This window comes from Corythoichthys intestinalis, chromosome 7 (genome assembly GCF_030265065.1).
Source record: "Corythoichthys intestinalis isolate RoL2023-P3 chromosome 7, ASM3026506v1, whole genome shotgun sequence".
In the NCBI taxonomy this organism is placed as follows: Eukaryota; Metazoa; Chordata; class Actinopteri; order Syngnathiformes; family Syngnathidae; genus Corythoichthys; species Corythoichthys intestinalis.
In genome coordinates this window covers 47,929,402-47,954,431 of record NC_080401.1, presented here as the reverse complement: position 1 = coordinate 47,954,431, position 25,030 = coordinate 47,929,402, and the positions used below count along the sequence as shown (strand labels likewise).

Here is a 25,030-nt window from a genome sequence, read left to right as displayed (position 1 = left end):
ACGTTCGCAGCTGACATCACTGCAATCCACGTTTTTGTGCGCTTTCTGAAATGCCCTAACATGCGAAAAGATGCACCGAAGCCATGCGAAATAGGAAAGTAGATTATTAGGGGCACACGAAACCGATACCGATAACTTCCTGCTCCTCAAAGCCGATACCGATATCGATGACTGATAATAAATATATAATTTTTTTGAATGTATATTCACCCAAGTTTTTGAACACCTGGAGGTTAAAAAAAAAAAAAAAAAAACTAGTGGTGGATTCAACGTAGATTTTTGCCTTTAACCTCACCAGATTTTTCATAATGACATGAACATTATTATGAACAAAACAAAGACAAGAATAGTCTTGACTTCAAATAAAGTGCCAATATTTGTTTTTTCAAATAAATATAATTTGAGTCAATCACAATCAATTAGTCAATATAATTGAAAATGTGTTTCCTGAATAATGAGCAATGAACTAAAACATAAACCCAACAGGTATTGTTCTTTGTCATCAAATAAAAATATTTGGTGCTCCAGGAGAGGAGACTGTTGTGGTCTTGGTCCATGGAACAACTTTCTTAACCTGGGAGACAGGTTAGGACAGCAAGCCTATCAATAACCAAAAGGCCTCTCAATAACTTACTAACTTATAACTAACACTGTAAAATGCAAACATTATATAGTAAGGTTCATCACTCATTCCACATAACAAAAATATGGTAGAGCAAAAAGGATTAATCGCTTTCCTTATAATAATCAATATCAATCTTTAAAACACCATCGAAGCGATTGTCATCTTTTCAGTGGCTTATAAAGATGGTGCACACTTGAGCGTGACGTCACAGAAAGGGAGCGCTTGATTTACAAACGCACACATCCCAATCCACCGACACCGTGCCAAAAATATTACAGTACATGTACTGCCCAAAACAGTGCATTTCACTTCTGCACTGCCCGACAGCCATCTAAAAATGAATGCACTTCCATAAACCACAAGGCTTGGTCTTTTCTTGCTTTTTTGGGAAGACACTTGTCTTAATATTGTGAAAGTACAACAGAAAAATAGACATATTCAATACTCAATATACAACAAACTGCACAATACATTTATATACACAACTATTATATGTAAAGGATAGCACACTAGCTTGAGCTACTAGCCTTAAGAATTGGCTGGCTTCTATAACACAACTTATGAAGTTCTGTACATATGACCCTTCACAGAAGTAAACATATATTGCACATCCATATGTTATAGTAAACATAAAATACTTACATATATTTCTGAGGCGGAAAGTATTCACTATTGTCAATGCTACCGCTAGACACCACACTGTGTAAGTGAATGAGCTTGTGAGCAAAACAAAAAATAGATGCAGCGAATTATTCTGACCGGCAGGTGACAGCAATGCCCCGCAAAGGGTCAACTGATTTCCCATACTGGTGTGTAGCGCAGCACAGTACATAGAGTATTATCGGTCCTATTAATAATAATGTTATTGGATTTATTGGGATGACGTCATAATTCCTATTATCAGACCGATAATTATCGGGCCAATAATTATCGTGCACCAGTATAGATTATTATTGCAAAGGGAGAGTCATATTTTTTGGACTACAATGCACATTAAGATCCTGTATTTTTCCCAAAAATGGAGAAGTACGCCTTATGAATTAATTCTGGTTTAGCTTAATGATCACAAATCTATTTTGTTGGAGCCTAACTGCAGCCTGTACTGCTTCAGTAAAGTGCTCAAGATAGACATTCATCATTCATCAAACCCATACAGTAAATAAAACAATAAGTAAATTAGGCCTGCAGCTATCGATTGTTTTAGTAGTCGATTAATCGATGAACTAGTTAGTTCGAATAATCGAGTTATCGGATAAGGAACATAAAAAATTTGAATACCTGACATGAGCCTCAAACAGTATAAAAAATAAGTAAATGAGGATGAATGTACAACAAAAGATCAATCGGCTAACTTACATAGCAAAGGTCCGCTAGTTTAAATGCTATAAAATGCCAATTTTTTATTTATTTATTATTTTTTTTTTTACAATGCTCTTAAATAGTTCAAACACATATTCCCACAAAAATGGCTAAATATACCTTTAAACTAAATTACGAATGCATTAAAACACAAAAATACACACAGTCCCAGGCTTCAACTGGGACCGTGTGCTTTGGTCAGATGAGACCAAGATTGAGCTTTTTGGCAACAAACACTAAGTGGGTCTGGCGTGCCACGAAAGATGCGCATGCTGAAAAGCACCTCATACCCACTGTGAAGTATGGGGGTGGGTCAGTGATGCTGTGGGGCTGTTTCGCTTCCAAAGTCCCTGGGAACCTTGTTAGGGTGCATGGCATCATGAATGCTTTGAAATACCAGAACATTTTAAATCAAAATCTGTTGCCCTCTGCCCTAAAGCTGAAGATGGGTCGTCACTGGGTCTTTCAGCAAGACACTGACCCTAAAAATATGGCCAAATCTACACAGAAATGGTTCACCAGACACAAAATCAAGCTCCTCCCATGGCCATCTCAGTCCCCAGACCTTGTTTTGTTGGCAAAAGGGGGTTGTACAAAGTGTTAACACCAGGGGTGCTAATAATTGTGACACACATTATTTGATGTCAAATAATTATTTCTTTATGTGGGATTTTTTTCCCCAATGAATGAATGCACTTGTATTGAAGGTTGGATTTTTCTCTTTTTTTCCATTAAGGTCCCATATTATTTGAATTAAAAAAATATTAGAAGCTAAAAAACACATCTTTTTCAGGGGTGCCAATAATTATGGAGGGCACTGTATGTGTTCCTACTTTATTTACTTGTCTTTTTTTTTTTCTTTCAGGTATGGAACAGCAGAACTTTGTCTTCATCATGCCCTTCTCATCGCTCACTTGGTGGGTATTTTTTTTTTTTTTTGAGGAAGTTTTGAACCTCCTTCTGACCCTAAATTAAACATGAGTACTTCTTCAGGTGAAAACCTGTTCGGCTGAATGCTCCCAGAAGTGGCACCTGGGCCTGCTGCTCAGACGTATGCTTTTCCTCATGACGCCCAGCCATCAGGTTAGCAGTAGTTGTGTGAGAATCCAGGGAATCTACGTCATGGGGCTTACAGTATACATTGGGTTATAGGCTGCGGTTGAGTACATTTCTTTTAATGTGTTTTACTTAAAGGGTATGAAAAAGCAAAGGGGGTGTGAGACATAAATAGAACCGTTATGTGCCAAGATAACAAATATTGATAAAGTTAACAAAAAAATCAATCACATTAATGAGCAATTATCGAAAATAGATCGAAAATGACGAACATTTCCGAAGTGTTCCAGAAACAGCCGAATGGGCCGGAGACGTCATAACAAGGAAACAAAAGGTCGAGGCAGGTGCCATCGTTGTTTATCGACGAGAGAGTTGCGTTCGTTTTTTTATCAAAAAATCGCTAAAATGGTTCAAAACCTGTCATGCTATGTGGTTTACAAATAGCCATTTGTCGCAATGTAGTACCCATGAGTTCCCGAACGCGAGAAAAAGAGCTGGACTACGCAGACAACGAGTAAAGTTCGTCACTGCTAAGAGGGCTAATTTTGCAATTTTACAGGGAAACGGGAACCTGACGAGCCAGAAGATGTGCCTACAACCTCAAAACAAAATTTATGCTACTTCCCAATCACTAAAGACCCACGAACTGCGAAGGAGTGAATTCGTGACCCGTATGTGAATAAATCGAGTGGTTCGAGCATGTCTGTGGAACAGGAATATCAGCTTGTAGAGATCGCAAATCACGGCGACTTAAACGTACATTTGAGACAACAACTCTACCGAAGTTCTGGATTAAAGTCATTTCGGAATATCCCGACATCGCTAGGAGCGAGCTGAAAACTGAGCTACAATTTCCAACATCGTGTATTTGTGATGCTAGCTTCTTTCACTCTCCCATTTCGGGGCCATCTCGTCTCAACGAAACAAACTCAGCCCTCCCACTGATTCAGCGGGTGAGTTGTATTTTTTCCCTGCACTTAACACGACGGGGCTAAAAACAAATGCTATTTTATATTTGCTGTATTTTTCTGCCGCACATTGCCGGTGTTCTGACAAAGTTGGCATGCGCGTAACGTTAAAAAGGACCGCGAATGCAGCGATTCCTAAGTACACACTACAAACTTTCTTTAAAGAAAGGAATATTAACTTATGTTTGCCATGTTTGGCGCACACAACAACTGCACGTAGCCCTCTCTCTTAATGACTTCACTGTGTCGTTAAGCGTTAATTTACGCCATTTCCGTGTTGCACATGTATGTTTGTGATGTAAATAGTCAGGCATGAAAATCTCTCACCTTTCGGCGAAATTCGCCGTTTTGAAGTAAAAAAGGGCGACCTACGTGAATTGCGTAGATCCGAGGAGAAATTCTTTTTGGGAGGAGAGGGGGGGATCCGGAGGTTTTATTTAATTATTATTATTATCATCATGTGATTAACTTAGTACGTAAACTGAGCACTTAAGAACACAGTCAGCAAATCCTTCTAGATGCTTCGCTGACGAGAACCAATCATCGGCCCAAGCTGCGTTCCATTATTCCAAACGCGCGCACTCCTTACGCGTGTACATGGAGTGCTCGGAGAGCCTTCGGTTGCATTGCAAAGCTGCGAAAACAAAAAGCAGGCCTGATCCACATCGGGGCAGACCAGAGCGCAGCATACACACTTGCCTGTATTTGCCAGCAGATTAAATTTGGTGAGTAATGGTTTCAATCGTTTTCACATTTTGCGATATAAAAAAAATTACTGCCATTCGTTGCAGCTTGCGTTGAACACTGCCAGAGCTAGCCAAATCTCCCATGAAAAAAAATACCTCCCGTTAAATTGGCGTCAAGCTTGTGTATTTAGCGGTAATATAAACGAAGAAACACACTGTTGAGTCAAATTAAGCGGCATTCTCTCGGATGGAGGGGGCGCCTCACATCGCTCCCGTCGTCCGCCGGAGACGCGTTATTTTCGGCTTGGACTTGAGCTGACGGCCGGTGTCGGCACAACACCGGCCCGACGAGTGGTGGGAATGAGTCCTGCTTCTTAAAGCTTTTCAGAAATTCAGGGATCCCTCGTTTTTCGCGGTTAATGGGGACCAGAACCCGCCGCAATAAGTGAAAACCGCGAAGTAGCGTCCCCTCCCCATTTTTTTGTGCGTGTTAAATGCATTTATTCAGATTTTACATTGGAAAAAAGATACATATATATATATAAGACATGTTTTTTCACCAAAGTATCATTTATAAATGGTTTTCAAGCACTTCAAAATGTAAGAATTATGATAAGTTTTAAACATGTTACTGCCCCACCGAATTATTTTTAAACAAGAATAAAGTAGTTAGAAAATGCTTGGCTTTATTAAAAGCTTCATAGTGAGTCTACTCAAACCCTCTCAGGCTTTGGTAAACGGTGATTGGCACATGTGCAAAGTTTTTCTTTTTATATATATATTTTTTGTTTGAAGCAACTTATTTGATTGAATAATAAAGACACAAATGTCCTAGCCAAAATGTGGCCCAAACGCAAAACATTACTTAAATGGAAAAATTTGTTTCAATCAAGAAAAATAGTTTTCAAATGCTTTTCTTGTCTCAAATTTATTATTGCAATCAAAAACATTTTTTTTTAATTGAAGCTACTTTTTGGGATTAAAAGTATATACTGTATTTTGATTGAAGCAACTTTGTTTTTGATAGAAGTAACTTTGTTTTTTGATTGAATAATAAAAACACAAATCTAACTCCATCGTTATTGAGTGAGAAAGAAATTAAGAAAGCTTTAAAACTAAAAGCCACCGGGGAGTCTGTTTGCTTTTTTAAATGTTTATATTTCATTACATAGACATGCGTCGTAGGGAAGGGAGATTGAGGGATAAAAAAAGGAGTTAGATGAGGCTGCTAAAGGCAGTGGATACCTCATCAGCTGGGTGAATAGCAGACCTGGTAAGAACAAGTTTGCAAGGATAGTCTGGTATTAAATCCAATTATAAACACAATTACAATGTTATTTTTCTATAAGATTTTTATGTCATTGCTTTATTAATCATTAGGTGCTAGAGTTGTTAAGTATGGATAATAATGAAATAATAGTTTTAAGAAAACTGTGCTGTTGGTGGCTCAGTGACCATCTGATGTGGTTTGTTCTCAGATGAACAAGTTGAGGAAGGAAGTTTTGATGCAGAGGTTGAAGGAAGAAAAGAGGTAGACTGACTGAGTCACAGCCAGAAAGTGTTGATGACAGTTTTGATTTCTATTCACTGTTGCCCCCTCCCAATCAAAGTATGTCACAGTCGCAGCCAATTATTATCTAAAGCTGGTTAAAATTGAAGTTATGTTGTTTTAAGGTGTATTAAATACTTGTTCATGTTCCCCTTTTGATCTACGAGCACCCACCCCTCCACCGGTCTCTGCATGGCCCTGCTGAAACACAGTGTGGGTCGACAGAGCTCAATATTTTGTTGGGGTGTACAATACAGTGTACTGGAATATATTTCCTCCACACCCTTCTCACCTTTTTAACCCCTGACCCATTTTCATGCCTGAAATAGTTTTTTAGCATCATTGGATAACATTGAGAGTCCAACTGAATATAAAAGTGGGACACCGGTCCGTGAAAAAAAGACCCAAATCACACCGGTTCGTGGTGCAAATAAGGTTGGGGACCCCTGCTCTAATCCCATTCATATTTGTGTCGGTTGGCAGAGCGAAACCGATGATAGCATATTAAATGATAATTATTCTACACATTACTTTATTTTGCGGTCACGGTGTATCAGCTTCACAAAAAGAAATGCAAAACATACCATTTGGTGTTTCCCACACGAACTGTTGTCGGGGTTTCATCAGTGTGATTGCTCCCCTCAATGATCCTTTCATTAGGCTGCATTGGCTTTCGTTTGGGCTCAAATTGATAACCCAAAACACCAAAGAAAGGTTCATAACTCTCCTCGTCACCATTAGAAGAGTGTTCGTTTCGTCGGATTCGTCGCTGCAAATAGAAACAAAATTGTCCGCCATCATCGCCGCCATTCAGTACTAAGCACTGAGCCGGCTGTTTCCCGAAAGTGATGTCACGCACACAATATGCTAGATTTCCGGCATCTCCGGGGCGGGTCCTTTTAGCTTGACAATCGACCTAATTTCTATCATTTTCTTGGTGTTGCGATGTGTGTAATTACACGAAGTGGCATGATATGAATTCAAAAGGCATGCGTTGATGGATAAATGATGGAATATTAGCATTTCCCCAGGTGTTGTCATACCCTTTAAGGAAAATAACGTCTTTCTGAGAGTTGTTTTTCCATTGTGTTTGTCATCAAACACTGCATTTTGTAGTCTTGTGAATAATACTTTTCAAGTGAACCCTTTATTGAGCAAGTGACTTTTTGTCATTTTTTTTTCTTCAAGGAGTAGGGGGCATTACAATAGTGTACAGTTTTACTACGGTAGTTTCGTTGAGAAGGTGAATAATTTTTGTTGTTGTTCGTGAACTACATTTCCACACAAGTGCACATTGAGGTACCATTTTGCTTAGCAAGGAAAGGTATGAGAGCAGTGATGGGTAGAGTCATAGACATAATATATTGATAGGACGCAGGGCCGATTCATAGGGGGCCTATCTCCGTCAAAGCTGAACGAGTGAAAACACAGACAAAGAGCTTTTTAGGTTGAAAATTCTTGTGAAAAAATGTTTCAATCCCTGATTTTTTATAGATATGAACGTAAAACAATGTATTTTTGGTTAAAAGCTAAAAACTGGGCATTTACTGCAGAATTTATTTTACGTAAATGTGTCGAGTGTGATGCTAGTCTTTTAGCCAATGTGGTGCTGCCGCAGCACCACAAAGAGCTTTTTACGATGAAAATTCTTGTGAATAAATGCTTAAATCCCTGAATTCTTTATAGATATGGACCTAAAACAGTCTCGATTCTTGGTTAAAAGCAAAAAAACTGGCAGTTAGCATTTATTTTACGTAAATATATCGAATGTGATGCTAGTCTTTTAGCCAATGTGGTGGCCGCCTTAGCGTCACAAAGAGCTTTCTACGATGAAAATTGTTGTGAATAAATGCCTAAATCCCTGAATTCTTAATAGATATGGACGTAAAACAGTCTCGATTCTGGGTTAAAAGCAAAAAAAACGGACAGTTAGCATTTATTTTACGTAAATATTGTGAAGTAGGGCGCCAATGCTGTAGCTAATTTCTCCCATTGATTTCAAAGTGTTTCAAAATGCATGCATGCATGGTACAAAAAATATAATAATTACCGTAATTTCCCGAATATAAGACGCACCCGTGTATAACGCGCACCCCAAATTTACTTGTAAAATCTAGGGGAAATTATTTTACCAGTGTATAACGTGCACCCTAATTTTAGTACCAATAAATAGAAGAATACAAGAAAACAGAGCTCATGTACCGATACAGAAATGTCATTTTACTGACTGGTGAAACACAGCACAAGCATAGCACATTGGTAGTTTAAAACATTTCCGTAAACTGACAATATGTACGGTAATAATTAGGGCTGTCAAAATTATCGCGTTAACGCGCGGTAATTAATTTTTTAAATTAATCACGTTAAAATATTTGACGCAATTAACGCACATATCCCGCACAGAAAGTATTCTGCCTTTTGGCAAGTTTTACAGCAAGGCTTTTTATGCTGTCCAACAGCGAACTCTTGTGGTCGCTTTGAGACATGGTTTATTGTTTTCTTACCAGTTCATTATGGCTGCACGACGTCTCGGGCTGATAATGTTGTGCTTATATGATCCTTGGACAAGATTTGTCCGTAAGTATGGTTGTTGTAAAGAATGTACATATTATGTTAGTAAGCGAAATGTCATATTTTTTGTATGAGACGCTTTTTGTTTATGTTTAGTGATCCTGTATAGCGTGCTAAGCTAACGATGTTGCTAATGCAATGCTTGTGTACTTTTATTTTGTAGTTTTACGACGGTCTAAAGAGGACAATGGTTTGAGGCCATTTTATTAATAAATCAGATGAAAAAGGAAGAAAAATTATTAAGGCGTCGTTCACTAGCTGTCTAGCTTTGGGAAAAAGTAGACGCTTCGGAGTGAGGACAGCATAGACAGATTTAAATGACAGTAGAGTGAAATGCCCACTACAGTCCTTATGTACCATATGTTGAATGTATATATCCATCTTGTGTCTTATCTTTCCATTCCAACAATTTATTTTACAGGATATATATAATATTTACAGAAAAATATGGCATATTTCAAAGACGGTTTGAATTGCGATTAATTGCGATTAATTACGATTAATCAATTTTTAAGCTGTAATTAACTCGATTAAAAATTTTAATCGTTTGACAGCCCTAGTAATAATATGATCTGACAACTTCTTCAACTTACCAGAATCCGGGAGAAAACAAAACAGATGTGACTTTTCTTTTGAAGGCTGCTGTATAACTTGCTCGTTTCATCATGATGAATAAATGTTTCTTCCATGGATTGATACGGTAAAATAAAAGTGGTGATTTAGGTCGGAAATCAGAAGAGCGCATCGCTGTTGACTCGAATGTAACAATAGGAACTATTGTTATTTGGATTTGAGTTTCCCGAGGGACAGATATAGTTGACGGACACAGAAAGTTTGTGTTGTGTTATGTTTGTTACGGTCCAAGTTGCAGAGCTGCAATAAACGTTGACTCAAATGAGTTCAAGAAACTAAATTCTGTGCTTTATGAAGAGTGAAAAAAGCAGAATTTAATACAGACGAAATCATTCGAACAATCAGAGTGAAGTATTACCGTGTAGCGAGTTACAACAGAATTTACCGGCGGAACTTATGTTGGCACGTTGTATAGTTCCCGGGGGGAGGTATTTTGTTGAGGGAACAGCCGGAAAGATGATTATATTCCGCGGGTTGCATGTGAGACAGACATTGCTACCGTATTTTGTTGCAGCCTAAATGTCAATAAAGCAACGCGGATTAGCTCCGTTGTTTGATACTCCGCCTCCGACTCCTTTCCTAGCTCGCCATGACCGAAACAAAATGGTGACGTCACGTACCGTAATGGTCGTCAACGGATCGCCGCATACGTTTCTTCAACACAACATGGCTGTGTCAATAAAAAAAAAAAATCGGTCTTTATATATATATAATATATTTATATTTTTGTCTCCATCCCTGTACCCGTTTATAATGCGCACCATGATTTTACAAGTTGATTTTGGGGGAAAAAAAGTGCGCGTTATATTCGTGAAATTACGGTACCTTGAATCCTCGAACAAATCACTCCTGAGACAATCCTTCCTGTTGTATGCAGTACAGCCTTCATACTTTTTCAACCCAAATCCAGCGTCGGATCGCTGCATGTGTTTAAGAATAACTGCGACTGATTGCAAATAACTGAAGCGGAGAGTGGGACGGCCCCCTATGCGAAGGGGTGGCGCAGTGTGTGGGGAAAGTTTGCCGTCAATATTAATTTTGAAGTCTATGGGTAGAGTAGCCAAACATTTTCTCAAGTAAGAGTAACGATACTTCAAAATATTATTATTCAATTAAAAGTAGTCGTCCGAAAAATGTACAATAAGTACAAGTAAAAAAGTATTTGTGTGTGTGTGTGTGTAGGTGCCAGATCTCGAATATGATTATAAAGTTTTAATTAATAAAACGTTTAAAAAAAAAAAAAACATGCTGCTTTTGGACGCCAATAAGTTAGAAAAGTTAAAATGTTATTATTATTTTTTTATCCCCCCCATTATTTCCTGCCATTGACAACGATGGACATCAAAATCAATGGATTGGATGTCAATGGCACCCAACGAGTGACCTATAAGGAGTTAAACACAACTCTTATGTTTACAATAAATTAAAACATACAACATTTGTAACAAAACCACTACTTTTTTAAGAGTTCAATAAAATGTGGGTATATTGGTCCTTCAATTTTCTAGAAGTAATTTTATTTTTTTTACCCAGATGGAATTACTAGTGCGGTTCCCTCCATCCGAAGCTGAGAACCTCCCAATATGGCGTCACGTCCTCCTCCGGTCTCTTTCTGATGACGCCCGTCAACGTGTTGAGGCGGACGTTATTGCCTTAGCTCAAAAAGCTTTGAGCGACTGGCAGAGTGGAGGCTACAAACTGGGCCAAGTGGGCAAAGTGGTGAGGACAGAATAAATGAGGATACAATTGGGCCTTACAAAATCAGGTCTCATAAATGCTTGTTCCACACGATACTGGTGTCGCTACCAGAATGCAGTGCTACAATGCCTCCTTGTGGTGGTTCAAGAAAAGTCAAGTGAAGTGGATCAGTGCTGCTCTGCGACAAGGATAGTCACGCAGCTGTGGCGGAGAATGACACCACATCAGGTGAAACACGCACACACACAGGTGTTTGAAAAATAGTTTTCTGCCTTTTGTGCAGTGGGAGTACTTGAATCATCTCTTTGTAATGTGCAGGTGCAGACCCATCAAGTGCTGCGCTCCACTCTGCAGCTCCTCTTGTCAATAACAGCAGTTTTAGTCCAAAACATGGAACCGGAAGTCATCATTCAGGTATGCAGAATTAACCATTTATTGTCCCTCATTGAACTTAGTAACTGCCAAGTGCAAGCCGTCCTGTCCAAAATGGACGTCTCTTGCCGTCAGTGGCACTGAAACATGAATAGTCACAGCCAGTCCTACCATTTTAAAAGAATTGGATGTCTGCTGGTGTAAATGGATAGGAGTTATCGGGACTATACAGGATTTTTAGATATTTTGAAAATACTTTCCTACTATACAGTCCCTGACAAAAGTCTAGCCGCTTATCCATTTTGTAGAAACAATTGCTAATAAACTGACTTTTAATTATTCAATTGTTTTCAGAAATGGCTCATATGGCTGACCATTCCAAATGATGTTGAATGTACAAAAATATATGTTTTGCTGAAAAAAAATTGATCATTTAATGAAGACATAAAGGTCAAATTTTGGCAAGACAAAAAGTTTTGTCGCCTACAGAAAGTAGTAGAGGCGTGCGAAATTTCCGATTCTTAGATTATTCGCGATTCGGCCGTGGAAGATTCGAGAACGATTCACAAATATCCAAATTCCGATCACTGAATTATACCAGTTAAAGCGGAAGTAAAACACAGTCAGTGCGGTCTTTGGGACGGCATGAGGAACGGACCGAGAGGAAATATCATGTTCAACTCATGCTGCTAGATAAAAAACAATCATACCTGACTGCGGCTGACAGCCGCTACAAACAACGCCCAGTTGCTAGTTGCTACAAACATACGGCTACGGTAGATATCATATATATGTAGAACTAGATGCAAAATGACAGACGACGTCTGTGTTAGAACATGTATTATTGAACAGAGATGCGAAACGACAGACTTTCCGGCGTAATTAAACAGCCGCCATCTTAAAGCAGTAGACCTCTTTAGAAGGCTCTGTTGTAGCGAACCTAATTAACTTTTTATCTAAAATACTCCTAAATCGGCAGAATCTTGTCTTGAATCTATCTTTAAATGATGAAATAGTTTTAAAACTTTGACAAAAGTAGACAGAAGGGAAATTATGGAATAACGGGAGCAATTTCAACAACTGTAACAGTTGATTCACACCATTAAATTAACTGAATGTAGTTTAAAGCTGCTGATACAGAATGGGGACTTGAGTTTTTTTATGTACTGTTATTTTCGTATATTTGTTTACTGTTATATGTTAACTTGATACTGAAATAGTAGTTTGGTTTAGCCTGAGAGGATTTTTGAACAATTTTGGAACTAATGTACAAAACATTAAAAAAAAAAAAAAAAAAAAAAAAAAGGGGGGGGGGTGCATCAATAATCATTTTATAATTGAATCGGAGCCTCTGAATCGTAATCAAATCATTAGGTGCCCAAAGATTCCCAGCTCTAGAAAGTAGTGTGAAAATTGAACAAAAAACGTACTTCAAATACAAAAATATGTTACATAACATAAGCGAATTAAGTAGTGGTGCTGTGAACTCCAGATTTAATATTTTGTATGACTTCCATGGGCTTGAAGGACTGCATCCATGCGGTTCGGCAAGGACTAATACAATTTATTGATGAAGTCATCAGGAACATCAAAGAAAGCAGTCTTGCATGCCTCCCAGAGTTCATCAACATTCTTGGGTTTCGTCTTCCATGCTTCCTCTTTCATCCTGTTCATGTCTGGTGACTGGGCTGGCCAGTCCTGGAGGATCTTGATCTTCTTTCCCTTGAACTTTGAGGTAGAAATTGAAGTATGCGATAGAGCACTATCCTGCTGCAGAATTTGTCCCTTTTTATGGTTAGGAATGTAAGAGGCAGCAAAGATTTGTTGATATCTCAGACTATTTATGTTGCCTTCCACCCTGCAGATTTCTCGCACACCCTCATACTGGATGTAACCAGCTTTTTGGCAACAAACACTCTAAGTGGGTCTGGCGTGCCACGATAGCTGTGCATCCTGAAAAGCACCTCATACCCACTGTGGAGTATGGGGGTGGGTCAGTGATGCTGTGGGGCTGTTTCGCTTCCAAAGGCCCTGGGAACCTTGTTTGGGTGCGTGGCATCATGAATGCTTTGAAATACCAGGCCATTTTAAATCAAAATCTGTTGCCCTCTGCCCGAAAGCTGAAGATGGGTCGTCACTGGGTCTTTCAGCAAGACAATGACCCTAAACACATGGCCAAATCTACACAGAAATGGTTCACCAGACACAAAATCAAGCTCCTCCCATGGCCATCTCAGTCCCCAGACCTTGTTTTGTTGGCAAAAGGGGGTTGTACAAAGTATTAACACCGGGGGTGCTAATAATTGTGACACACATTATTTGATGTCAAATAATGATTTCTTTATGTGGGATTTTTTTCCCCACTGAATAAATGCACTTGTATTGAAGGTTGGATTTTTCTCTTTTTTTCCATTAAGGTCCCATATTATTTGAATAAAAAGAAAATTATTAGAAGCTAAAAAACACATCTTAACCAGGGGTGCTAATAATTATGGAGGGCACTGTATATACATTCAACATACGGTACATAAGTACTGTATTTGTTTATTATAACAATAAATCAACAAGATGGCATTAACATTATTAACATTTTGTTAAAGCGATCCATGGATAGAAAGACTTGTAGTTCTTAAAAGATAAATGCTAGTACAAGTTAGATAAATGCTAGTACAAGTTATAGAAATTTTGTATTAAAACCCCACTTAATGTTTTCGTTTTAATTTGTAAATTTTCAATCAAAAAATAAACTAGTAGCCCGCCATTGTTGATGTCAATAATTACACAATGTTCATGGGTGCTGAAGCCCATAAAACCAGTCGCACCCAAGCGCCAGCAGAGGGCGACAAAACTCCAAAAAACACAAGTAACAAGTGGACATTGCACTGCTGCTGTCATTTTAATCTGTTTGAGCGGGGCATGTGCATTAATTGCGTCAAATATTTTAACGTGATTAATTTAAAAAATTAATTACCGCCCGTTAACGCGATAATTTTGACAGCCCCTGTTTAATCATATTGGTCGTGACGCCAACTTTGCATAGTTGCATAGCACAGTTGTGTTGCAAATAGAGATGATGCCGATCGATCGGGTCCGATCACGTCATTTTCAAAGTATCGGAATCGGCAAAAAAATGTCGGCCATGCCTTTTTTAAAATATATATATATATATATATTTTTTTAATTAAATCGTTTTCTAATTGTATTTAACGTTACAGACATAATATGTTACACTCATCCCCAGAGTCTTTAGTTTAGGCTTAAGGTAGGGTTATCAAATTTATCCCGATAACTGCGGTAATTATTTTTCTAAAAAATGTATCACGTTTAATGCATGTGCTGCACGACCCACTCAGGCATTGTCGCGCTCAATCTGTAATGGCGCGGTTTTACCTATATAGAGAGATAAAAGGTAGCGTAAAATGATTAGAGTGACTTTTGGCAGCCTTAGGAGCCTTTTTTTAATTGGCCAAAGCCTTACAATCCCTCTCCCTATGATTAGAAATATCATGGGAAGCAATGTGGGGAAGCAAGGTAGCAATTGATCTTTTTCTTAACACCTTATGTTATTTCCCAACGCAGAGAAGATATATCAATTGGTAGCACTACGCACAGTCATGGTTCCACTTCCCATCATGCATTTGGGCATGGCTACAGTATCATTTACTGAAAGCTCAACAAATACACTAGATGGCAATATTTAGTCACAATATACAAAGTCACAAGTCTTTCTATCCGTGGATCCCTCTCACAGAAAGAATGTTAATAATGTAAATGCCATCTTGAGGATTTATTGTCATAATAAACAAATACAGTACTTATGTACTGTATGTTGAATGTATATATTCGTCCAAGTTTTATTCATTTTTTTCTTAATGCATTGCCAAAATGTATATGATCGGGAAAAATTGTCGGGAATGATTGGAATTGAATTGGGAGCAAAAAAAAAGCAATCGGATCGGGAAATATGGGGATCGGTAGATACTCAAACTAAAACGATCGGGATCGGATCGGGAGCAAAAAAACATGATCGGAACAACCTTAGTTGCAATTGTTGCACTGAGCTGACTGTTCATTTTGTATTTGTAAAGTTGAGCCAAACTTTTGAGCGCTGCTGCACAGTGTCCAATGTCCATGGTTGTAATCAAGTTGCAATGCACAAACACACGCTTCTTGTGGCTTCTTCCTCCTGGTTTTGGCAGCAATTTTTTTCTGCTCGGCGGTCAGGGCATCGAAACACGGAATCGAAATTTAATAATTTGAACGGTTCCGGGAGCATCGGAGTGTTAGAACTGGATGCCCGATCCCCAACCCTAACTGTAATAATCAAAAATCTCACTTGCCCTAGCAGTCCAGAAAATAATGGCGGTGATCTATGATGTAGTTTGCGCATGTGTGTTGTAGGCACTGGTGTGTGTGGATGTCGTCGTCCCTCAGAAGTGTCAAGATGAGCTGTTACTGGCTGCCCTAGAGTTCCTTTCATCAATGGGGAAGGTTTTTATCCCTCCCGACAGCCAGGTATTCACTCCAAACAATCCCAACACTGACTGAGCAAATGACTGCACACGACTTGACTCTTGCTTTATTCTCTTTTTCTGTTGCATCCAGAGTGAAATCTTGCCCAGGTTGAGCAACTTGTTCAGAACGCTGTTAGCGCAAAATTCCTCCTGGTTAGTCGAGCAACACACTTTGGAGGCTTTCGCTCATTTTGTAGAGGTACAGCGGGGGCGCCGTCAACACTATGAAGTTTGCGCATGACTCTTTAACATAACCAATATACCCTTGACATTTAAGAAAACACACCACCAGGAGGTCATTTCACACAGTTTGTGTGAGGAAGAAACTAAAAGCAAGGTGGTGAATTTCCTGAGCAAGGTAAGAAACGTCAATGTTTTTCAGGGAATAGGTTTAAAATGGCCGGGTTTTATTATATTGTAGACTGTTAATACACCAGAAGAAGTCAAGAAGGCACGGGTAGAAAGAATCGAAGCGGAGAAGACCGTTTTACAGCAACACAATTGTGCGCTCGAGTCCCCAAAACAGGTTTCCGTGGAAATTTCTGATCAATCTGTGACTTACTCAGAGGTTAGTTACACGTTTGCTGTCAACCTTTTAGAGATCCAAGTAACACTTCATGCTATTCAGTGTTTCGTTTCCTCAAAGTGATGACTTTTATTGCTTTTTAATGCAGCCGCAGGCCAAAAGAGCCCGGCAGGAGAGTTGCGACGACGACGACTACAGCCGCCTCACGCAGACGGCCGAAGGTGCGCTGAGAGCCCTCCAGGCGCTCGCTACGGTTAAAACAGACGCAGAGGAGACTTCTCCTCCTCCTTTGTGGCTGGCTGCCAGACTACAAGCGCTACAGATGCTTATAAGTGAAATAAGCGCAACCATGACCGCAAACTAGCCTGCATGATGTGGAATTTTTTATGTGTCACTCGTTACTGATGATGATTAAATATCTCAAGAGAAAAAAGTTATTTTCTTAAGTGCTTCAATCATTAAGGTAAGTATTTCTTTCGGTCGGAGGAATTTTTTGAGTGGTCAAGGTTGTAGCTGTCCCTTAGTTGATGAAAAACGACGTAGTCTCGAGTGATGCTCCAGTTTATTTTTCTCTCCACTTGCGTTAGCACCTTGAGCACTGTGAAAACTAGACAGTTTTACATTTATCATTAATTTTGACTAAATTTCACCCGAATATAGACCCTACTCACATGACGTCACAACCTCGCCTCCATCTATGTTGTCCGTCCACTCGTCATGTATACGCATTACCGCTACGTAAATTCCTCCTATTATGGCGTGTTTTTCTGCTCGTTGACATTAATATAATGGTGAAGGCGTGTGTGGCGGTTTGTTGCAGTAACAGAGAAGATAGACGGAGAGACTTGAAGTTTTACCGTATTCCGAGAGACCCGGAGAGGAGAGCGAGATGGACTGCTGCAATTCCACGAGAAAACTGGGCACCAAACGATCACCACAGATTATGTAGTAGTCATTTTAAATCTGGTAAGATGCATTTAATATATATTTAGAGGGTTTTGGGCTGACAACCACAATTAAGATCATTGCGAGGCTAAACACCGACAACATACAGTTTCAAATTCAAGATGCTGATTTCTTCCACCATCATTACATTTTGAATAATATTTAGCTGGTACCAAGTGAAAGAAAAACAGGTGTGTCCAAACCTTTTGCAAAGGGGGCCAGATTTGGTGTGGTAAAAATGCGGGGGGCTACCTTGGCTGATTTACATAGAACAATAAACAAATTTTAGCAAGCCCTTCTGTGTGTCACATTTGCTTTATTATTTTTTTAAATTCATAATTTCAACAGTCTCGTCTTTGTGGCTTTCTCTTTCGACACTCGGCCTCTTGCGAAATACTGCTGCTGTGAAATTAAGATAGCTTCAAGTTGCTATAATTTCTCGCTGCGTATCTTCCCAGTAATATTGTCGTACATGTCAGCGTGTCTTGTTCGGTAATATTATCGCGTCACATCGAACTTTTTGAAAACAGACTGTCTCTTTGCAAATGAGGCAGACACAGTTGTTACGTGTTTTATTGAAGAAATAGTCCAATATCCACGTATCCTTGAAGCGTCGGCCATCGCAGTCAACTTTTTTTTTTTGATTGTCGCCATTTTAGAAATCACACGTGGTAATGTTGCTTAGAGTGCTGCTTTTAAAGTTTTTCAAACTTTCGTGAGAATAGGCTGATTTTGTGTGGACAAGATAGTTGTAGATATCAGGGTAGCAGATGTCAGGCAGAGACGGCGAAGACAGCGGGTTGAAAAATATCGATTTTTGGCATCAAATATGGATCTGGCGAATGGATAGACTGAAGCTTTTCCACATATCCCCTTTTATGCAACGCATCCAATGAGTTTACAGCGTCTGAAAGCACCGGGGCTTCCATGAATTGCTCCATAAACTGAACGACTAATTGAAACCATTGAGAATAGGGCTAAACAGAGACGGACAATATGGCGGCCGGATACAGCGACACGTCATTCTGTGACGGTGGTGAGTAGGGTCTGTAGGCAGACTATCTCATTCATGATATTATATAATGAAAGGGAAATAAGATGCACGTTAGGGCTTGTGCCAGTGCATGGTGTCCTATGGGGCCACCCCAAAAAATTCTTCGGACCTTGACGATCACCCAAATGACCTTGACCAAACACCCAAGTAAAAAAATTGATGCAAAACCAAATGGTCGGTTCATATTTCGAGTATGTCCATTGTATAGGAATTCTTGGGTGAATTTTTGATGTTTTTGTTGACCATATCTGTCTCGATGCTCTACCCGTCAAATTAGTATAGCTGTCGGAATTCTATGCCCGTCAGACTACCAAACACCCCCCCCAAAAAATTGATGTCATATTTTGAGTATGTCCACTATATATGGAATTCTTGGGTGAATTTTTGAGGTTTTTGTTGGGGGAAAAAAAAAAAAAAATTCTGTACCCGTCATATTACCATACCTGTCGGAATACTATACCTGTCACACTACCATACCAGTTGGAATGCTATACCCGTCAAATTAGGATACCCGTCGGAATTCTTTGCCCATTAGACTATCAAACGCCCAAATAAAAAAAATTGATGCAAACCCTAAATGGTTCATATTTGAGTATGTCCACTATATATGGAATTCTTGGGTAAATTTGAGGTTTTTGTCGGAATGCTGTATCCGTCAGACTACTATACCCGTTGGAATGATATACCCGTCGGAATAGCATACCCATATGAATGCCATACTTGTCAAATTAGTATACTGGTCAGACTACCATACCCGTTGGAATGATTTAAACGTCAGAATAGCATACCCACCGGAATAGTATGTCAAATTAATATAACTGGCAGACTACCATACCCGTTGGAATGATATACCCGTCAGAATAGCATACCCATTTGAAAGCCAAACCCACCGGAATAGTATATCCATCAGAATAGCATACCCATCGGACTACCATACCCATCGGAATGATATACACGTCAGAATAGCATACCCATTTGAATGCCAAACCCGTTGGAACAGTATATCTGTCGGAATTCTATGCCCGTCAAACTATCATACCCGTCGGAATAGTATACCCGTCAGAATGCCAAACCCCTCAAATTAGTATACCCGTTGGAATGATATACACGTCAGAATAGCATACTCATTGGAATAAAATATCTGTCGGAATTTATTCCCGTCAGACTACCACACCCGTCGGAATCTTATACCCATCAGACTACCATACCCATCGGAATGTTATACCCGTCAGACTATCATACCCGTCGGAATAGTATGTCAGCATTTATGCCCGTCAGACTACCAAACACCCAAATAAAAAAATTGATGCAAACGGTCAGTTTATATTTCTAGTATGTCTACTGTATATGGAATTTTGGGGTGAATTTTCGAGGTTCTTGTACTCAGACTACTGTACCTGTTGGAATGATATAACAGTCAGAATAGTATACCCATCAACTTAGTATACCCGTCGGAATTATATACCCATCAGAATAGTATACCTGTCGGAATGTAATGCCTGTCAGACTACCATAACCATCGGAATAGCATACCCATCAAATTAGTATACCTGTCAGACTACCATACCTATTTGGAATGATATACCCATCGGAAAAGTATGTCAGAATTTATGCCCGTCAGACTACCAAACACCCAAATAAAAAATTGATGCAAACGGTCGGTTCATATTTCTAGGAGGTCCACTGTATATGGAATTTTATGGTAAATTTTCGAGGATCTTGTACCCATATTTGTTGGAATGCTATATCTGTCAAGACTACCATACCCATTGGAATGATATACCAGTTGGAATAGCATACCCATCGCAAAGATATACCAAATCGGAATAGTATACCCATCAAATTAGTATACCTGTCAGAATGATATACCCATCGGAAAAGTATACCTGTCAAGTCAGTATACCCGTCAGAATGATATTCCCATCAGAATAATATACCTGTCAAATACCCGTCGGGATGATATACACGTCAGAATAGCATACCGAAATTTGTTCCCGTCAGACTACCATACCTATCAGAATGCCAAACCCGTCAAATTAGTATACCTGTCAGACTACCATACCCGTTGGAATATACCCATCAGAATAATATACACGTCGGAAAAGTATGTCAAAATTTATGCCTGTCAGACTACCAAAAACCCAAATAAAAAAAAATTGATGCAAGCGGTCGGTTCATATTTCTAGTAGGTCCACTGTATATGGATTTTTTAGGTGAGTTATCAAGGTTCTTGTACCCATAAATGTTGGAATGCTATATACGTCAGACTATCATTTCCGTCGGAATAGCATACACAATTTGAATGCCAAACCCGTTGGAATCTGTCGGAATTCTATGCCCGTCAGACTACCATACCCGTCAAATTAATATACCCATCAGACTACCATACCCATCAGAAAAAAAATACCCATCGGAATAGTATACCTGTCAAATTAGTATACCTGTCGGAATAGTATATCTGTCCTAACAGTATCCCATCAGACTACCATACCCGTCGGAATGATATACACGTCAGAATAGAATGTCGAAATTTATTCCCGTCAGACTACCATACCCATCGGAATCTTATACCATCAGACTATCATACCTGTTGGAAAGACATACCCATCAGAATAGTATACTCGTCGGAATAGTATCTCAGAATTTATGCCCATCAGACTACCAAACACCCAAATAAAAAAATTGATGCAAACGGTCAGTTTATATTTCTAGTATGTCTACTGTATATGGAATTTTTGGGTGAATTTTCGAGGTTCTTGTACTCATATTTGTTGAAATTCTATGCCCGTCAGACTACCATACCTATTAGAATGATACACCAGTCGGAATAGCATACCCGTTGGAATGATAAACCCATCGGAATAGTATACCTGTCAAATTAGTATACCCGTCAAACTACCATACCCGTCGAAATGTAATACCTGTCAGACTACCATACCCATCAGAATATTATACTCATCAAATTAGTATAGCCATCATAATTGTATATGTCGGAATTTATTCCCGTCAGACTACCATACCCATCAGAATATTATACTCATCAAATTAGTATAGCCATCATAATTGTATATGTCGGAATTTATTCCCGTCAGACTACCATACCCGTTGGAATCTTATACCATCAGACTATCATACCTGTTGGAAAGATATACCCATCAGAATAGTATACTCGTCGGAATAGTATGTCAGAATTTATGCCCGTCAGACTACCAAACACCCAAATAAAAAAATTGATGCAAACGGTCAGTTTATATTTCTAGTATGTCTACTGTATATGGAATTTTGGGGTGAATTTTCGAGGTTCTTGTACTCATATTTGTTGGAATTCTATGCCCGTCAGACTACCATACCTATGAGAATGATACACCAGTCGGAATAGCATACCCATCGGAAAAGTATACCCGTCGGAATGATAAACCCATCGGAATAGTATACCTGTCAACTTAGTATACCCGTCAAAATGTAATACCTGTCAGACTACCATACCCATCAGAATATTATACTCATCAAATTAGTATAGCCATCGGAATTGTAATCTGTCGGAATTCTACGCCCGTCACTACCAAACGCCCAAATAAAAAATTGATGCAAACCCAAATGGTCGGTTCATACTTCTAGTATGTCCACTGTATATGGAATACGGAATGCCAAACCCGTCAAATTAGTATACCCGTCAGACTACCATACCAGTCAAATTAGTATACCCGTCTGACTACCATACCCATTGGAATGATACACCAACTTTTTCGAGGTTCTTGTCGATTTGATGCAAACCCAAATGCTATAAATACAATAATATATGATAATAAACACAAATATGTACTGTAAATAGGTCCACAGTATATGGAATTCTTTAGTGAATTTTCGAGGTTCATGTTGACCATATCTGTCAGAATGGTATACCCGTCAGACTAACACACCTGCCGGAATGCTATACCCTTCGGAATAGCATATCTGTCGGAATTCTGTACCCGTCAGACTACCATAACTATTAGACTGTCACACGGTTCATATCGGTTAGAGTATCTCTACTGTTGATAGAATTCTTTTTGATAATTGTATGCCCGTCAAATTACTATGCTCGTTGAATATGTATATGATTGAAGGCTTTGACCCCTGATCCTCCTTTGTACAAATGTTTATTTTTTTATGCTTTTTTGAATGGTGCGTATAGGAGTTTTTTTAGGGCGATGCCCTAAACAACCCAAATATAGGAAGATGATCTCATATATGATATTATATAATGAAAGGGAAATAAGATACATGTTTTTGCTTGTGCCAGTGCATGGTGTCCTAAGGGACCACCCAAAAAAATCCTCCGACCTTGACCGAAAACCCAAATGGTCGGTTCATATTTTGAGTATATGTCCACTGTTTAAGGAATTCTTGGGTGAATTTTCGAAGTTTTTGTTGACCATACCTGTCGGAATGCTATACCCATCAAACAACCATACCTTTCAGACAGTCATACCCGTTGAAATAGGATACCTGTCGAATTAGTATACCCATCGGAGTAATATATCCCTCGAATTTGGGGATAACCCAAAAAATTCCTCCCACCTTGACCGACCGCCCAAAAGGCGTTGATGACTGCCCGCACGACCTTCTAGAAGTCCACTTAGGCCCAGTTTGCCCCGACTTGGCCATGTAAGCAAAACTGAAATATCGTTTTGGCGCACAGAAAGAAAATGAGCATTATCAGGCTTATCCTTTTCATTTTATTTTATGACTGTGGTCAAGCCCGCCTCCTGCGTAAAAGCCGAGTTCAAGCTAGGCGCTAACGCTAAAGCAAAGCTTTCGCTGCCACCCTGCCTGCCGCTCTCGCTCTTTGCTGACATAATTGCTGCATGAATTCCAATTTGGGAGACCTGACAGTTCAGACCGCCACCACATTACGGAAAAATGTGGCCCGGATCAGATTTAAAGCACATACGAAATTGACTCAGATCGGATTTGAAATGGTCCAATTCTATGCAACTTGTCCCGTTCATTCAGTCAACTTAATGCCTCACTCTAGTTGGAAAAACACGAAAAAATTGGATTCGTGCATTAAGACCTGCGGTCTGAACCTAGCCTTAAATTGAAAGGTTGGGAAACTGTTTATTTAATAACGAAATAATTTAGTCCAAAAAAGACAAAAATTAAAAGGTTTGCCAAAAACATTAAAAACGCATGAGAAAATGGAGCATGCAACACTGCATACGTAAACTTTTCAATCTGTTTTGTTATAGTAAAATGCTTTATTTCACCAGCCACCCCCCCTTTCACCCTGAAAAAAGAAAGCCACTAATAAATTAATCTAAAGCATTCTTCTCATTCATTCAAAGTGCAACAAGACTTTCGGGCATGAAAACCTGACACGGATTGCTTTATATGCCTATGTGCCCTTAGCTAAGTTGGCACATTGTTTTCCTTATCATCCGTGTCAGTTAGCAAGCAAAATAAAATGTCTTCATTTACATCCTCCACCCATCTGATCAGCATTGATTCCTTCCAGTTGAATAAACAAAGGCAACTCAATATTTTTGAGTCAAAAATCTGAATTGGCAGAACGGTTTCTTTCATGGAGGGGGGCGTGTTCCAGAGCCGCTTCCTGATGAATGTCATCCCCAGCCACTGTCATCCCCCCAGTTGAGATCGTCCCCATTGCCCCAACCGTCTGTTTCAGCCTGAAAAGACACATTTTTGTTTTTTTTCACCCCTCTTACAGTGCTGGCCAAAAGTATTGGCACCCCTGCAATCCTGTCAGATAATGCTTAATTTCTCCCAGAAAATGATTGCAATTACAAATACTTTGGTAGTAATATTTTCATTTATTTTGGTTGAAATGGAAAAAAAACCAAACAAAAGAGAATGAACAAAAAAATTTAAATCATCATTTTACACAAAACTCCAAAAATGGGCCGGACAAAATTATTGGCACCCTCAGCCAAAAACTTGGTAGCACAACCTTGAGACAAAATAACTGCGGACAACCGCTTCCGGTATCCATCAATGAGTTTCTTACAATGCTCTGCTGGAATTTTAGACCATTCTTCTTTGGCCAACTGCTCTAGGTCTTTGAGATTTGAAGGGTGCCTTCTCCAAACTGACATTTTCAGATCTCTTCACAGGTGTTCTATGGGATTCAGGTCTGGACTCATTGCTAGCCATTTTAGAAGTCTCCAGTGCTTTCTCCCAAACCATTTTCTAGTGCTTTTTGAAGTGTGTTTTGGGTCATTGTCCTGCTGGAAGACCTAGCTTTCTCACACTGGGCCCTACATTATGCAATAAAATTGGTTGGTAGTCTTCAGACATCATAATGCCATGAACACGGTCAAGCAGTCCAGTGCCAGAGGCAGCAAAGCAACCCCAAAACATCAGGGAACCTCCGCCGTGTTTGACTGTTGGGACAGTGTTCTTTTCTTTGAAGGCCTCGTTTTTTTCCCTGTAAACTCTATGTTGATGCCTTTTCCCCAAAAGCTCTACTTTTGT

The 25,030-nt window shown here is 39.3% G+C and overlaps 2 protein-coding genes across 7 annotated transcripts in view; one reads left to right on the top strand and one right to left on the bottom strand.

Annotated features, from left to right (window-relative positions):
- Positions 1 to 18,919, top strand: part of firrm (fignl1 interacting regulator of recombination and mitosis) — a 35,003-nt gene extending 16,084 nt beyond the window's left edge. For all 3 annotated transcript variants that reach the window (XM_057841172.1, XM_057841170.1, XM_057841169.1), the window contains exons 16-25: positions 2,850 to 2,901; positions 2,978 to 3,067; positions 10,981 to 11,166; positions 11,257 to 11,373; positions 11,464 to 11,559; positions 15,919 to 16,032; positions 16,123 to 16,230; positions 16,309 to 16,389; positions 16,453 to 16,599; positions 16,706 to 18,919. In XM_057841172.1, the coding sequence (XP_057697155.1) occupies positions 2,850 to 2,901; positions 2,978 to 3,067; positions 10,981 to 11,166; positions 11,257 to 11,373; positions 11,464 to 11,559; positions 15,919 to 16,032; positions 16,123 to 16,230; positions 16,309 to 16,389; positions 16,453 to 16,599; positions 16,706 to 16,921 (1,207 nt within the window). In that variant the 3' untranslated portion in view covers positions 16,922 to 18,919. The remainder of the gene's footprint in view (positions 1 to 2,849; positions 2,902 to 2,977; positions 3,068 to 10,980; positions 11,167 to 11,256; positions 11,374 to 11,463; positions 11,560 to 15,918; positions 16,033 to 16,122; positions 16,231 to 16,308; positions 16,390 to 16,452; positions 16,600 to 16,705) is intronic.
- A 40-nt stretch (positions 18,920 to 18,959) lies between these two features.
- Positions 18,960 to 25,030, bottom strand: part of scyl3 (SCY1-like, kinase-like 3) — a 324,580-nt gene continuing 318,509 nt past the window's right edge. For all 4 annotated transcript variants that reach the window (XM_057841174.1, XM_057841175.1, XM_057841176.1 and 1 more), the window contains one exon: positions 18,960 to 24,225. In XM_057841174.1, coding sequence (XP_057697157.1) covers positions 24,160 to 24,225 — 66 coding nt within the window. In that variant the 3' untranslated portion in view covers positions 18,960 to 24,159. The remainder of the gene's footprint in view (positions 24,226 to 25,030) is intronic.